General features: G+C 40.1%; 2 protein-coding genes across 4 annotated transcripts in view; one reads left to right on the top strand and one right to left on the bottom strand.

Annotated features, from left to right (window-relative positions):
• Nucleotides 1-7,113, bottom strand: part of COL4A1 (collagen type IV alpha 1 chain) — a 389,221-nt gene extending 382,108 nt beyond the window's left edge. For both annotated transcript variants that reach the window (XM_072992788.2, XM_072992838.2), the window contains exon 1: nucleotides 6,891-7,113. In XM_072992788.2, coding sequence (XP_072848889.1) covers nucleotides 6,891-6,983 — 93 coding nt within the window. In that variant the 5' untranslated portion in view covers nucleotides 6,984-7,113. The remainder of the gene's footprint in view (nucleotides 1-6,890) is intronic.
• The window catches only part of COL4A2 (collagen type IV alpha 2 chain), a 410,505-nt gene continuing 401,330 nt past the window's right edge, over nucleotides 7,082-16,256 (top strand). The window contains exons 1-3 of one of the 2 annotated variants that reach the window (XM_072992602.2): nucleotides 7,082-7,301; nucleotides 7,772-7,866; nucleotides 8,126-8,186. In XM_072992602.2, the coding sequence (XP_072848703.2) occupies nucleotides 7,823-7,866; nucleotides 8,126-8,186 (105 nt within the window). In that variant the 5' untranslated portion in view covers nucleotides 7,082-7,301; nucleotides 7,772-7,822. Of the gene's footprint in view, nucleotides 7,302-7,523; nucleotides 7,597-7,771; nucleotides 7,867-8,125; nucleotides 8,187-16,256 lie in introns of those variants that run through there. The other variant, XM_072992648.2, reaches the window with a different exon arrangement.

Here is a 16,256-nt window from a genome sequence, read left to right as displayed (position 1 = left end):
GCGTTTCTCTTGGTTCCTCCACCTTGACAGGCATGCTTGGTGGGGGAAAGGGAGAGAGGGCTTTATCTTTCACTGCTCCCAGACTCTGGAACTCCCTCCCAGAGAAGACCATGATGGTCCCATATTTGCTGTAATTCCACAAGCAAAGACCTTTTCTTCAGACAGGCTTTCCCTTAGTGAATGGCTGTCTGAGAGGGATTTTTAAATTGATTGTTGTGCCTTGTTGTTTTTAAGTGTGTTTTAGTATTGATTTTTAAAGCTGCTTTTAATATAATATTTGTTAATTTTTAAATATTTGTATACTTAATGCTTTTAGCTTTTAAAGTTGTCTTTTAATTATATAAGCTACCTTGAGTTCTTTTCAAGGAGAAAGTTCAGGTAAAATATTTTAAATAAAATAAATTAAAGAACCCAATTTCCTTCTACCTTGGGAGTCTCATCTTCCTGCACTGTCTCTTGTTTCATTTTGGACTGTCTCATCATAGGCTTTTCTAGGTATCATATATTCAGAAAATGGTTTTATCATCATTTTTTGTGCAGCCCTAATGTGAGAATTAATCTTCACACACACCCTTTTGATGCCGTCTTTCTAAACAGACTATAACCAATTTCTTATTTCAAACCAGTAACATTTACTTTCAACTCAACAGGTAACTTATTTACACATAACAAATTCTCCACTTTCTCTTCTTCCTCAGTGGCAGAGTAAATGGGTTCCAAGCTAGCCAGAGCAACAGTCTCTTTTTGTCTCATTCTACTTCTTCTCACCTCTTGGCTACCCCCATAAACCTTCTTCATTTCTTTTATATCCTTCTCTCTCTTCTCTTTCCCCTCCTTTTCTTTTCCCACTTTTCTGTCACTTCAACATGGGGCTTCTCCCCTGCTGTCCTTGAGCTTTCCTCCTGTTTTTCCTAGATTCCCTTCACCTTCCAGGGTAAAAGGCATAGCACTCTGGCAGAGGACGTTGTCCTGACCTCTTTTTTCTCACATCTAAGAAGCGTTATTCTGAGTGCCACTGCCACTATATCTGGACAATCCTCCACTGGTGCCATTTCCCACTATTGCTACTGCCTTGCCATGACTGGAACTGCCAGTTTTCTTCTGTTCCTGTAACCATTAATTCTTGAAGAGAGCAGATGCCTCTTAGTCTGATGTCTCACCTATGTCCATTCTGCTTGGAGGACTCTGTTAGGAGTCCAGATTCTTAAAATAATCTAGCCTCCATACAACATTGTTCTTAGCCTCCCTGAAACACCCAAATATCCTTGTTTCATTAAGATATGCATCCAAAGGAGATAGAGCATTTGCAGGAATACCAATTGCTGTCCAAAAAAGGACAGGAGCCAAATTTCTTTCACGATAGGTAAACACAAAAATAAATAAATAAAAAAAAGAGAACAAATAAAAAAAACAAAAATGTCACCGCACCACAAAGACTAGTTGTTATATTTTAATGTGAGCTTTCGTGGACATGTCCACTTACTCGGCTGTAAGCCAATCTCCCTCACACCAAGAGCATCAAGCACCTAAAGCAATTCTAATATTTTGCAGGAGCATTGTCATGTTGTGTCTCATACAATTTCATTCTCTTCTGACCAAACCAAGAAGATACATTTTCAAGCTGTAAAGTGCCTGAGCTCAACCTGTCTACAATTTGGCAAGTTTTGTCTTCTCAAGAGGCCTGTTATGTTTGCAAATTTCTACAGTTTCTATCAAGATGTGAATATATATAAAAAAGTTATTGGCAATTCCATTTTGAAGAGATTATGATGAATTAGCTAGTTGCACAAAAGCCCAGCACTAAATTGACAACTTTGACAGACCATCTCCAAAATGACTAACTACTATGTATTACTCCATCCTTCCCAAAAAAGGGGAAGAAAGGAGTAGCAACAGATTTTTCTTGTAATTCACTCTTTCACCTTGCCCTATTTGGCCTTGCATTCAATCTTCATTATAATTCCAACCTGCATCTTTCTTTCCTGAAACCTATACTTCCATTCTGCACTCCCTCACCCCAACTAGCCTGCCCCATTCTTGCTTGATTTTCCTCCCGTGGACATCTGGCTCTCCAAGATCAGAGAAGAAAACATCTCACAAATGGAGTTACAGGATATTCTAATCATATCAGGCAAAATCCAAAGAAGCAAAACAAGACAAAAACACGTGGCACTTTAAAGACTTCACTATTATATTTTAATGTGGATACATCCACTTCATCAGGATATTTTAAGATATGTCATGTAGCAACAGCCCAAGAATAAATAAATAACAGTGTCCTGAGGTTGCCCTGAGCCAATCACAGGAAAACAACAAAAAAAGTTAAAGTGATGATTCCCTTAAAGGAAGTTTTTGCAATAGAACAAGAAAAGTAATGTGTTATCCGTTTGAGAAGGAAAGAAGGGAAAGCATTAAAACTGACATGAGAATCCTTTCTGTGAGATATGGAACATGAGTACAGTGGGGTCTTGACTTGAGAACTTAATCCGTATTGGAAGGCGGTTCTCAAGTCAAAAGGTTCTCAGGTCAAATCTGCATTTTCCATAGGAATGCATTGAAAACCATTTGATCCGTATCTGCTCTTTTCCGTCCATAGAAACTAATGGGAAGCTGCTATTCTGCCTTCGACCACTAGAGGGGGGATTTCCCCCCCCTTAGGTCAAGAAAGGTTCAGGGAAGGCAGGGAAAATACAGTCCAGGCAGTACAGTACCAGGCAGTCTGAAGACTGTCTCCCAATCCACTCTCTAAACGCTGGGAGGAGTGAGGAAGCAGACAGGCACCCTTTTCACTGGCCAACAGTTAACTGAAAGTTCACATTTTGCACTTTCCCTGCCTCCCACATGGGTTTTTTTAGTTCTTAACTCAAATCTAAGTACTTAAGTCAAGTCAGTATTTTCCTATGAGAACAGTTCTTAAGTCAAAATGTTCTTAACTTGAGCCGTTTTTAAGTCAAGACCCCACTGTATGTTACTCTGCTGTTTGTATACATTACATGCCTAGGCAGCAAAGAAAAGCATTTTGGAAGCACGGAAACTGCTGGATCCACAATTTCAAGCAGCATCCAAGTGTGTGCATAACAGAGAAAGAAATAATGTGAATGGTTATGATAATGAGAGGACAGATGTTCTGGCCTCACTCATAGCTTGGAAATAACAAATAATGTAACTAGTATTTGTGAGTTACTTCCAAGGTGTATTATCAGTAACACCTAGTTGCTTCCAGAAATTGCTTTAACTAGCATTTTGTGGCACTTTTTTGAGCACTGTAAGCAATGCCTCTTGTAAGAAAACACAATTGTTAAAAGTATCAGCTAATATTAAAAGGAGATGTCATTTACAGCCCCAACCTTTTGCCTTTGGCATGTGTGGAGTGTGGCCATAAGGAACTTTTTGGAAACAAAGCAAAACACAGAATTGACTGATCCATGGCCTAAATGAAATAATGAAGAAGGAGGAATAATCTATTTTATTTATTTATTTATTTATTTGATTTTTATCCCGCCTATCTGGACCAACGGTCCACTCTAGAGAAGAATAACACAGCTAGTTGAACCGTACATAGCTTAGACCAGTGACGACAAACCTTTTTGGGTCTGAGTGCCCAAACTGGGAAAAAAACAATGGGCAGTGAGTGGCAGTGGAAGTGGTGGCAGAAGCGGGAATCCCGGGCATGGAGGTGCCTTGAGAACCCACTCCAGATCTGCCACCAGCACCACCTGCTCCGGATCCTGGCCCACTGCCTGTCATGGTGCCAGCACCGCAGCTGCAGCTGCCTCCTCAGGTTTGGCTGCAGGGGGTGGGATAGTGATCCAGAGACTTATGGCCCACGTGCCTGTAGAGAGGGCTCTGTGTGCCAGCTGTGGCACGCATGCTATACGTTCCCCATCGCTGGTTTAGACCAATGGTGATGACAGTAAACACACTGCTGTCCATCCTTCAGTGTATGATCTTGTGGGAGATGAGAGAATCAGGAAACACTTTTCACAAAGAAAATCAATCAAATGCAAATACTCTTCACTTTCTTTTTAGTTGTGATGCATATCTGTTATCTTATATTTAACATATTGCAGTGAACAATGAAGCCATGGGAAAGGAGAGCTAAGTTACCTTTATTTGATTATTGAAATAATTAAATACAATCTTAAATTTTCCATAAGAATTGTTTATAACTTAATTGAGATGTAATAATAATAGTCATGTGTTATCAAGTCAATTTTGACTTATGGTGATCTTTTTCAGAATTTTCCAGGTAACCACTAAGTTACCCAAGCCAGAAAAAGAGAATACAGTAAAAGCCAATGTTCAGGATGAAGCAGCAGCGATAAAACCCTGCAGACTGAATGAAACAATGTTCCTTCCTGGAGAAGACATTTCACATGCAGGATGCCACTACCAATAAGTTATTTGCCTCATCACCAATTCTCCTGAAACACTATCAGCAGGATCTCTGATGACAAAAATTTAGCAGAGCTCTGTATTTAAGGTACTGTACTGAGTTTCAATCCTACAGTGGGATCTCGACTTACAAACGGCCCTACTTACGAACAATCCAACTTATGAACCCACCCGACAGGGAAATTACATACTCAACATACGAACTTCCCTCGAGTTACGAAGAGGAAAAAAGTGCCCCCTCCCTCCCCTTAAAGGCTTCTGGAGGGGAAAAAGGTCAGAAACTTAAAAATAAATAAAAGAAAGTCACTTACCAGGCCTTGGTAGCCCCCGAACTGCAGGAAAAAGAGCAGCAAACAGATAAAAGCCGACACCCAGAAGGGAGCCTGGCAGCCATTTTGTGCTCCCCCCCCCCGCTCCTGCCCCCCCTCTGCCCGCCTAACAGCTGATCGGCTGGCTCTGAAGAGGCTTGGGGAGGCTTGCTCAGCACCTAAAAAGCCTGCCTGTGTGTCTTTGTGCTGAAAAAATCAGCACAACATGCTTTAAAACATGCTTTAAAATTGGCTTCGTTGAAAAAAAAGATTTCAAAAGTGCTTTTAAAACTGTTCCCTGTCTCCCCCCTCCTTTTCTGAACTTTTCTTGACCTAAGGGAAAAAAAAGAAAAAAATATCCCCCTCTAGTGGCAGAAGGCGGAATAGCAATTTTCCATTAGTTTCTATGGACGGAGAAGAGTAGATACGGATTAAATGGTTTTCAATGCATTCCTATGGGAAATGCAGATTCGACCTACTAATTTTTCGACCTACGAAACACCTTCCAATACGGATTAAGTTTGTAAGTCGAGACCCCACTGTATTTAGGATTTTGAATTGTATCTAGAAATAGAAACATTATCCTGTAAGTCTCCACTGAAGCCCAGTTGCTGTATCTTATACCAACTTAAGTTTCTCAGAAATTTTCTAATGCAGCCCCACCAACAAGAAGGTTTCTAAAGGCATGAATAACTATGGCCAGACCCTCTCTGTCCAGGAGAAACCACAGTCACCTTGCCAATCTTAGCAACTGTTTTAGTGCGGTGATTGTTTGATTCTTTTAAAATATTTTTAATATTAAATATTTTTATATTTAATATTTTAAAATGTTAATACTTACCATTTTTAACTTTCAAATATTGTATTTTATTAATGTATGCTGCCTTGTGTCCTTTTAAAGGAGAAAGGCAGGGTAACAAATATTCTAAATAAATAAATAAAGCTGCTAACTGATATAGGTTGCTTACCAGTGACAAGTTCCTTATCCATATCTAGCATCACCTCATTAAACTTGGCTTAATTAATCAAAATCCTCAAACTGCAAATTCTATTGTACAGGAAGCACTACAAAACTCGTTAAACACCACCTCACTGGTCTGCAAGGCCTATTAACCATTTTGATATGGTGAATCCAAACCAATTTGAATTACCTTAACCATACAACAGCTTTTTACCTTATTTTATATATCATCAAATCATATCTAATTTATATAGACCTAATAGGGTTTTCGAGGTAGATGTTTTCCTGGTGTCACTCCCTCCCTAAGTGAGTTTCTATGGGTGGTCAGGGATTTGAACCCAAGCCTCCTTAGTCCTAGGACATCACTCTACACACTGCACTGGTTCTCTGTAACTTTTTAAGTACTTCTAAATGTCCCACAACTGAACTGATAATCTTGAGGCATGTTTAAAAAAGTCAAACTGCCCTATTCTCTGAAAAGTTAATGAAAGGCTTTTGTTTACTGTTATTAGATGATAACAAATACTTTGGAAATGTAGCTGAAGAACTTCATATAAATGAAATACATAAGCAACCATTTGGACATGCAGATCTGCAGGCTCTGAAAATGGCTGTAAGAAAAAAAAACAAGCTAGCCCCTTTCCTCTTCTGGTAGGGGTTGATGCAGATATTCCCACACATTTTAGACATTGGCTTAAAAATGCAAAGGATGTGAAAAGCAGCTCTCAACGCAGGGCTCCCATGAAAAGCAAAGCGTGCTGCTTATATACTGCACTATAGCATTTAAAGCACTCTCGGGGAAGTTTACAAGTTAATTATGCAGGCTACACATTGCCCTTCCAGCCAGCTGAGTATTCATTCACCCTGGGAAGGATAGCAGCTGAGTCAACTTTGAGCCAGCTAACCTGGGACTGAACCCGGGTCGTGAGCAGTTTGGGCTGCAGTACAGCAGTTCAGCTACTGCGCCACAAGGCTCCATGCGTTTCTTGCAAAAGGGGGGGGGGGGGTTTCAGCATTTTGTGGTGCCTCACCTGCCATAAAAGTTGATAACAGAGGAGAAAAAGATCCCACAAAAGGCCTCAGTAGGAGTTGCTGCGGTTGGGAAATGAGAGAAGGGTTACGGCTTGCCTAGCCTGGGGAAGAGCTAGTCACTGGCCACTCAAAAGGATGAGCGCAGGAAAACCAAGCAAAAGGAAAGAGGAAAGCCAAGGAAGAAGAACACTCACCGCCGCTGCCTCCGCCTTCAGAAGCCGTTCCGACCTAAGCAGCAGCAGGGCCAAGAGGAGCGCGACGCCCATCCACTGCCCGCGGCTCCTCATCCTTTCGCTCTGGCCGCTGAGGAGTGAGAGTCGCTCTGCTGGTGCTCCCACGTGCCTTCGCCCAGAGACCCCACCCCTGGACCGAGTGACTGACTCTCGTGTCCCGCCTAAGACACTTCGAGAACAGGAGAGGGAACTTGACTCTCAGTCCGGCTTGTGGGCGGTGGCAGCCCCTCCTCTCCCTACGGGCCGGACGACGCAAGAAGCTGCCTTTTCAAGGGCTCAGCCAGTTCCCGCTTCCTCGGCGATTCCAAAGACCGCGAGGAAGAGCGCGCGCTTCTTGAGGCGCTACCTGAAAGCATCCGATGAGGCTGGAAGGTGAGTACCTGCACCGCTGCCGAGTTCATACTTTAGCGGCGTCGCGTAGCCTCTCCGGTCGTTCAGGCAGAGACGGCGGACGTGCCACCCCGGGATATGGGCCCCTGGGTGTCCCTTTTCAACCTTCCTCCCCGGAGCGGAGAGGCTATCTTCACTTCTTGCTTCGCGCTTGCTTATGTTTGCCCGCGTCCGCAAGGGAGCACCTAAAAGGCAAGCCTCTCTATTTCCGGAGCGATGGCCGTATTAACTGCAGCTGCGAAGCGGCACTGTGAGGGAAGAGAAAAGATTTGTTTAGGTGTGCGTAGGCGCAGACACTTTCCTCCCCATATAATAACTTGCCATTTTGGATATTGTAGGCGCTGCTTTGATACCAGTAATAAGAATATTGCCACTCCCGGGTTGGTTCTTCAAAATTAAAGAAGCAAAACTGATACCTCCGAGTGAACATTCCTGTGCGTTTTTTCTCTCAGGTTCTTGGGGCCTTTTATTGTACTGTACAAGGAAACAAGGAGAAGGAGAGTATGAGAAGCTCCCAGCAACTCCGCTTATCACCCTGGAGCTGGCAGTAAGTAGTCAATGCTTCTAACAGGCACTTACTTACTTACTTACTTACTTACTTACTTACTTACTTACTTACTTACTTACTTACTTATTTGATTTATATACTGCTCCATTAGTGCAATGCACTATTCTTGGTGCCTAGTGTTCCTGCAGGTGCTAAATATAATGTTGAAAACATTTGGGGGAATCTCCTGACTATGTAAAGAGTACTGTGACTGCTTTCAGTCCATTGTAATAATTCGAGTCTTCAATTTTCTGTACAGGACTTTGCAAACTATTGTATTCTTAGGACTGACTGTCTTCCTATGTAGAAGAGTACAAGCTGTAAGTATATTAGCTCATTTCTAGATAAAATTTTATCTCTACAAGAAATTTTTAAAGAATTGTCTCAGCTTTAAGGTACTGCCAAATGCATCTCATTATCCTTTTTGAACCAACTTCTGTGTGTGTGTGTGTGTGTGTGTGTGTGTTTGTGTGAAATGTGAATTAGAGTTTTTTTCCTTTCCTTTTTCTGTCTTTATTGTGTGATGCTTGTGATGAAGTAGTACTGTAGTCAAAACTCTTCTCAGGACCCAGGTTCAATCCCAAATAATTACAGTGGTGCCTCGCTTAACGGGCGCTCCGTTTAGCGATGAAACCGCATAGCAATTAACTTTTTGCGATCACATTGCGATGTTTTAAATGGTTTTTTTCGCTTTGCGACGATCGGTTCCCTGTTTCACTTACTGATCATCGCAAAGCGATTATTTTTGAACAGCTGATCGGCGGTTCCAAAATGGCCGCCAGGTAAACAAAATGGCTGCCCGTTGTGTTTTCGCACGGATTCCTTGCTTAAGAGGCAGCGAAAATGGCCGCCGTATGGAGGATCTTCGCTTTAAGGTCAGTTTTTTGTCCATAGGAACACATTAAACAGGTTTTAAAGCGTTTCTATGGGCTTTTTAAAATCGTATAGCAACGAAATAGCTTAGCAGCAATTTTTGCTGCACGGATTAACATCGCAATGCAAGGCACCTCTGTACATTGTAAACCACTCAGAGTGCTTTAAGCACTATGGGGTGGTATATACACAGCAGGCTTTGTTTTGCTTGGAAGTTGTACACAGACTTCTGTACAAAGTGGGAAAACTTAAATCTTTGCATTGTTTAAAATAGATCAACAAGGATCTCCAACTCTCATTTAATTAACAACAAACCAACAAATGATCCTTCCCAAAGGATGTTGCTGTAATAAATATAACAGGAGTGGATCTTTGTATGGAAAGATTATGAGCACTGTTCAGTTCTGGTATTGAAGGCAAATTTCTGGTCTGAGAATCATTCAGTCCTACATTTATGGGGTTTGCACTAAGTTCCAGGGTTATATATCTTATATTCATGAAGGTTTTGAGGTTAAAGAAAAGATAAGATCTGCCTACCTGTGGCTCTTTTCAATGGAATTATAAATGGTCATTCAGTAATCTTGATTTACTTCAGGAATTCCTTCAAAATATTTGTGGTAGTTTCTTTTCTGCCATCTGTGTTTTTGCACATGAATTTATTTATTTTATTTACTTTATATACTGCCTTTCTCCTAAAGGGTCCAAAGCTACTTACAGTATTAATAGAAAGTTAAAAGCTAAAATAATTACAATGGTAAAAAAGAATTAAATAGATATATTAAAATTTAAAAACAAGAGCAATATTAAAAACAAGTAAAACAACAGGAACAGTAACCACTTTTTTTTTTTTAAAAAAGCCCTTTCTCAACCAGTCACTTTAAAGAAAGCCTACCTGAAGAGAAGGATCTGCTTGCAGAAGGACAGCAAAGATGGGGCCAGCCAGGAAGGGAGTTGCAGAGTCCTGAAGCAGCAACAGACAAGGCTCTCTCCAGTGTTCCCACCAAACTCGAGAATGGTGGGACTGAGAGAAAGTCCTCTCATGATGATTTTAATCTTTGAAAATGTAATTATTTAACACTCTGTGTGTGTGTGTGTGTGAGAGAGAGAGAGAGAGAGAGAGAGAGAGAGAGAGAGAGAGAGAGAGAGAGAGAGTAAATAATATAGTCAAGGTTCTGTCTAAGGTGTATGCATGCCCTGCAACTCTGCCTCCCTTGGAGCAGCTTTCCTGCTCTGCACAGTGATTGTTTTTAGCCCTTTGGTTTCAGTCACAATGGAACCCCATGTGTGTGTGTGGGGGGGTGAGTCATGTGCACCTAGCAGAGCTGAAAATTAGAGGATACATTGAATACAGTACACACACACACACAGAAAGAGAGAGAGATGCATAGAGAGAGGCAGACATGTGTTTATATGAGAAAGACTACAATGTGACATTTGCATAATAGAGCATTCTAACCAGTAACAATCTGTTTCATTTTAACTAGAGATGGGGTATTCGTATTCATATACGAATATCCCTGCACAGGTGGTGTTAACGAGGATCCAGCCCCATGGGGCTGGATGGTCCACTCACCGATTCGCCGTGGATGGCACAATTCTACCATTGACTCTGCAGTGTGCGATCCGCTTGCCACTCTTCAACCTTGCAGCGAGCCTTGTCCTCCCACCTCCTGCCAGGAGTGACGAGTGGATTGTGCACTGCAGAGCCATTGGTAGAATTGTGCCATCCGCGTCTGTAGTGGATCAGTGAGTGGACCATACGGCCCCATGGGGCTGGACCCTCATCAACACCACCTGTGCAGGGATATTCGTATACGAATATCCTCATCTCTAGTTTTAAACAATAGAAAGATAACTGTCAGATATATAAAGCAAGTGACAGCCTTTCGCATGATGTATTCTGCATATAAGTTAAATAAGCCGGGGGACAATATACAGCCTTGTTGTACTCCTTTCCGAATTTTGAACCAATCAGTTCCATATCCAGTTCTAACTGTTGCTTCCTGTCCCACGTATAGGTTTCTCAGGAGATAGATAAGGTGGTCAGGCACTCCCATTTCTTTAAGAACTTGCCATAGTTTGCTGTGGTCCACACCGTCAAAGGCTTTTGTGTAGTCAATGAAGCAGAAGTAGATGCTTTTCTGGAACACTCCGGCTTTCTCCATAATCCAGCACATGTTAGCAATTTGGTCTCGAGTTCCTCTCCCCCTTCGAGATCCAGCTTGTACTTCTGGGAGTTCTCGGTTCACATACTGCTGAAGCCTACCTTATTGGATTTTGAGCATAACCTTGCTAGCATGTGAAATGAGTGCAATTGTACGGTAGTTGGAGCATTCTTTGGCACTGCCCTTCTTTGGGATTGGGATGTAGACTGATCTTTTCCAATCCTCTGGCCACTGCTGAGTTTTCCATTGATGATGATAAAAAAAATAGTGCACTGGTCCTTTGATGTTGGGTTGTGGCACCAGGGTGGGTGACATGACCTTTAGCCTGGTTTGTTCCTTTTTGCCCACCACACACAGAATGATGAAGGTGGTAGGAAACCCCTTCCCCAACTCGAAGGTCTCTAGCAAACATGTCATTGCTAGCACCACTGTGGCAGCCATTGATGATGATTAAATCCTCTGCGAGCTAGCAAAAATTTAGTGCAACTTGCTAGGCACATTGGACACCTTACTACTCCCTATACCACCTGTATGGCTGGTGTGCAATGTGTTCCAGCAAAAATAATGCACGTCTTTATTAAATGTGGTGCATCCTGCTAGTTCGGTACACAGGCTGTGTAGATTCAATAAGATTTTGAATTCAAATAATGTATCATTTCCTTCCTTTCAAATCAAGTGGGTAATGTCGGTGTATATAAAAAAATTTGGGGACGAGGTAAAAAAATTTCCTGACCCGTTCTACGTCAAGAAAAAGTCCATAAATTTTATTCACTGTACCCTTTACTGAATCAGTCATCTGAATGTCTTCATATGATAAATGTTCATACTTTGTGCATTCTCTACCTTTGTTATATTTCTTTTCCCATTCATTAGTCCATCTTTCTAATTATATATAATTCAACCATTGTTGTAAACCGCCCAGAGACTTTTGGGTAGAGTGGGCGGCATATAAGTTAAATACATTTTTACTAAATCTATACCTAAGTATTTAACTGATTTACATATCTTAAAGTCATGTTTCTCAACAAACCTTTCTTGTTCTAATTTACAGTGGTGCCCCGCATAGCGATGTTAATCCGTTCTGGAAAAAATGTCGCTATCCGGAAACATCGCTATACGGAACGTAAAACCTCATAGGAACGCATTAAACTCCGTTTAATGCGTTCCTATGGGGGGGAAACTCACCGGTAAGCGAAGATTCCCCATCCAGCCGCCATTTTCGCTGCCTTGGTAAGCGAGGGCAGGGTATGAAAATGCTGCGGGTGGCCATTTTCTGCACCCGGCGGCCATTTTGGAACCGCCGATCAGCTGTTTTCTAAACATCGCAATGCGATCGCATTAGCAATCACAAAAAATGCGTCGCTATGTGGATTCGTCATTAAACGGTGCGCTCATTATGCGAGGCACCACTGTATTATGATTAACAACATTATTTCAGATTTTTGCCAGTTTACACGTAGTCCAGTTATTTTTCCAAATTTTTTTCAAATGAATTTTAATTCTGTCTATACTTTCTAATGGGTTTTTCACTGTCAATAAGGAACCATCAGCAAATAAATTAATCTTTATTATTTCCCCCCATACCTTCAGTTAAGTCATCATTCCTTATTACATTTACTAACATTTTAATAACCACGTGACAACGGAAACTGTCTTCAGACAAGCGCTGGCTCTGCAGCTTGAAAAACGGGATGAGCATCGCCCTCTAGAGTCGGACACGATTGGACTAAAAATGTCAAGGGGAACCTTTAATAATCAAACAAAACAGAACTGGAGAAAGAGGGCAACCTTGTCGAGTGCCTCGACCTAGAGCTATCTGTTCTGTCATCCCATCATTGACTATTACTGCAGAGGTATTCTCCACATATAATTGGTCTATTATCCCCCTAAATTTCTTTCCAAAACCCCAGCCCTTTAACAGAATCTTTAATGTTGGGCATTCTACACAATCAAATGCCTTGAATATGTCTAGTGATAAAATACCTGCTTTTGATTTATCTTTTTCTATATTATATACAATATTCAAGACCCTCCAAGTTAAATTTTCCATTTGTCTTCCCTTTAAAAACCCATTCTGATCCTCTTTAATATATTTTGTAATAAATTTATTCATTCTATTCACAAGTATTGCAGTGAATATCTTTGCATCTTGATTTAATAATGAAATAGGTCTATACGAACTTGGGTCTGTTAAATCTTTATTGGGCTTTGGAATAAGAGTTATTAATGAATGCTTCCAAGAATCTGGTATTTTCTCTACTTCCAGTATCTCATAAAGTATTTTTAACTTAGGGATCAATATTGTTTTAAAGTTTTATAGTATTCTGATCCCATTCCATCAAAACCTGGAGTTTTACCATTTTTCAGTTTATTAATAATCTCTATAATTTCTTCATCTTTTATCTCTTTTTCAAAGTCTCTTTTATCATTCTCTAAAATTTTACTCTTAACATTTTCTTTAATATAATTTTCTTTCGATGCACTGTTCCCTTTATATACATTTTGATAGAATTCCTGTAGTATCTTTAATTTCTCCTTCATTAAGCTACAGTTCTTTCCTGTTTTATCTTTAATCACTCCAGTTATAATTTTGATCTTTTAGTTTGAACTAATCTAGCGAGAAGCTTTGAATTTTTATTACTATATTTTTAAGAATTCCTCAGCATATATCAAGTCACTCTGAAACTTTTCTAACTCTACACTTCCTGATTCCTTTCTTTTAGCTTGAATCTGTAGTAATTTTTTATTATCTCTATCTAAAAATATTTACTTCCTTAATTTTTAATGATTCTTCTATTTGTTTTTTTCTTCTTTCTGTTTTTTAATCTACAGGATTAGTGCAAATTCTCTCATAACTCCTTTCATAGTGTCCCATAACACTCCTATTTTATTCCCACCTGCTTCATTAATTGACCATATTTCCAGCCATTCTTTCTTAACTATCCACAACCTCTGTGTGCTGAAAAATATTGAAGTCTATTCTCCATCTCCTAGCTTCTCTATATCCTTCTTTACTTTCATCTCCATCACCATCAACACATGATCAATTATTTTTTCACGTTAGCATTCGTATCTACTACTTTTGAAATTAAATTTTGCAATATGAACATAAAATCTATTCTAGAATAACTATTATGTACAGAAGAATAATACGTAAATCTTCTTTCATCCCCCTTCTGTTCTCTCCATATATCTTTCAAAACTGTAGTTTTTAACATCTTGCGTAAGAGGGTACCAACTCATCTTTTTTACATGCACATTTATCCTTCACCTTATCCAGAACCATGTTGAAATCCCCTTCCATAATCACATATCGTTTCCTAACCTTCTCCATCTTTTTAATCACAGTTTTATAAAATTCTCCTTGATTCATATTCGGTGCATAGACATTTACTAATGTATAATCTTCTCCCCCCATTTGACCCTGAATTATCAAATATTTACCATTGCAAACTTTTATTATTTCTTTTACACAAATTCACAGTGTTTGGATATTAATATTGCTAAACCTTTAGATTTAGAGGTCCCAAATGTTTTTGTTGTAAATGTGTATATTTTGTAATTCCAGTTCATTAACCTCATCCTTTGATTGGATAATGTCAGCCTTACTTTTCTTCAATAATAATTCTATCTTCCTCCTCTTTATTACAGACCCTAGGCCTTTCACATTTAAATTAGCTACCCTTATGTTTTTCCCCATATCCATTCCATATTTTATCTCTTATTCGGTCCCTTTGTGTATTCCACACAAAAAAATCTAAAAAATAAATTCACCTACATCTCTATCTAATTTCCTATCCCTACCTTCCTTCCCTACATATAAACTCTTTTCTTCCCTCCCATTTCTCCAAGTCTCACTAGAGTTTGACACAAGCTCTGGGAGGAAGGGAGACGACAACCACACCAGTTTGGGCCCCAGCCAAATCTTCATCCCGGTTTCACCCCACTAGATAGATAGATAGATAGATAGATAGATAGATAGATAGATAGATAGATAGATAGATAGATAGATAGATAGATAGATAGATAGATAGATTAATGCCTTCCCTTCTTTCATTTAACATTTTTCTATTTATATCTTTAACTATTAACTTCTTTCCTTTTCTAGAACCCCAACCCAAACAAACAGAAACAATAACACAAAAAACCTGAACAAAAAAGGTGGATAAAAAACCCATGTTGAAAAAAGGGAGAAGAGAAAAAAGGGAAAAAAAAGAAAATTAAAAAAAGAAAAAAGAAAACCCACGGTGAGGGGGAAGAGACCGTGTCTAAAAAAACAGAACCCATTAGGGGGGAAAAGCCATGTTGAAAAAAAAAAGGGGGGGGAGAAAAAAGAGAAAAAACAAAAAGGAATAAAAAAAACAACAGGAAGAAAAAAAATGTGTCCCAATAGGGGAAACAAAAACGGGGGAGGGGAGGAGGGAGTCTTCAAACATCTGATAATATCCAGTAGTCTCTTCCAGTCAAAATATCTTATCTTTCAAACTACCAGTCTTTGCTGGCCTACTTGCTTGTCCCTTGGTCACTTTCATCTTCTTGCCAGAGCCCCCACGCAATCAGCAGATCTTTGCCTTCTTTGGAAGAGTCGATTTTGTGAAATACTCCATCCTTCCATATTTTTAAAAAGACAGGATGACCCCAGTTGTATCTCCTGCCATTCTTAGTTAAGATTGAAGTGATGTGTTTCATTGTTCTCCTCCACTGTATGGATTTGTTGCTTAAATCCTGGTAGATCTGAACTGGATTCAATCTATAGACTAGCAGTTCTGGCTTTTCTTTAATGACCTTAAGAAACTTCTTTCTGGACATACTGTAGTTGAAAATGTTCAGTATTATGCGTCTTGATCTCTTGCTTCTAGGGTTCCCAACAAAATGTATTCTTTTAATATCTTCCTCAGCCAAATGTTGGGAATTCAAAATATAGTTAATCCAGGCCATCACTTCCCGTTTCAGATCAATTTCTTATTTTCGAAATTCATTATTTTTATATTATTGTGTCTTGGATTATCTTCCAGATAGATACAGTGGTGCCTCGCATAGCGAGGTTAATCTGTTCCGGATTAACCTTCACTATGTGAAAACTTCGTTAAACAGAAAGTAAAAGCCAAATCGGCTGAAAACTCACCGTTTAGCGAAGTTTCCTGGGTCCAGCAGCCATTTTCGCGCCCTCGGTAAGCCATTTCTGGTGTCCGGTGGCCATTTTGGAACCGCCGAACAGCTGATCCGCGGCGTCGCAAAGCGAAGATCAGTAAGCGAAACGCTTACCGATCTCCGCTATGCGCGTTTCACTCCTTGGGGCCGACGCGATGCCTCCGCATTAGCGATCCCGGAAAAGGGATCGCTATGTGGATT

Source organism: Pogona vitticeps, chromosome 1, assembly GCF_051106095.1.
Source record: "Pogona vitticeps strain Pit_001003342236 chromosome 1, PviZW2.1, whole genome shotgun sequence".
In the NCBI taxonomy this organism is placed as follows: domain Eukaryota; kingdom Metazoa; phylum Chordata; class Lepidosauria; order Squamata; family Agamidae; genus Pogona; species Pogona vitticeps.
Note: the sequence above shows the minus strand (reverse complement) of the source record. Positions and strands in the feature narration are given on the sequence as shown.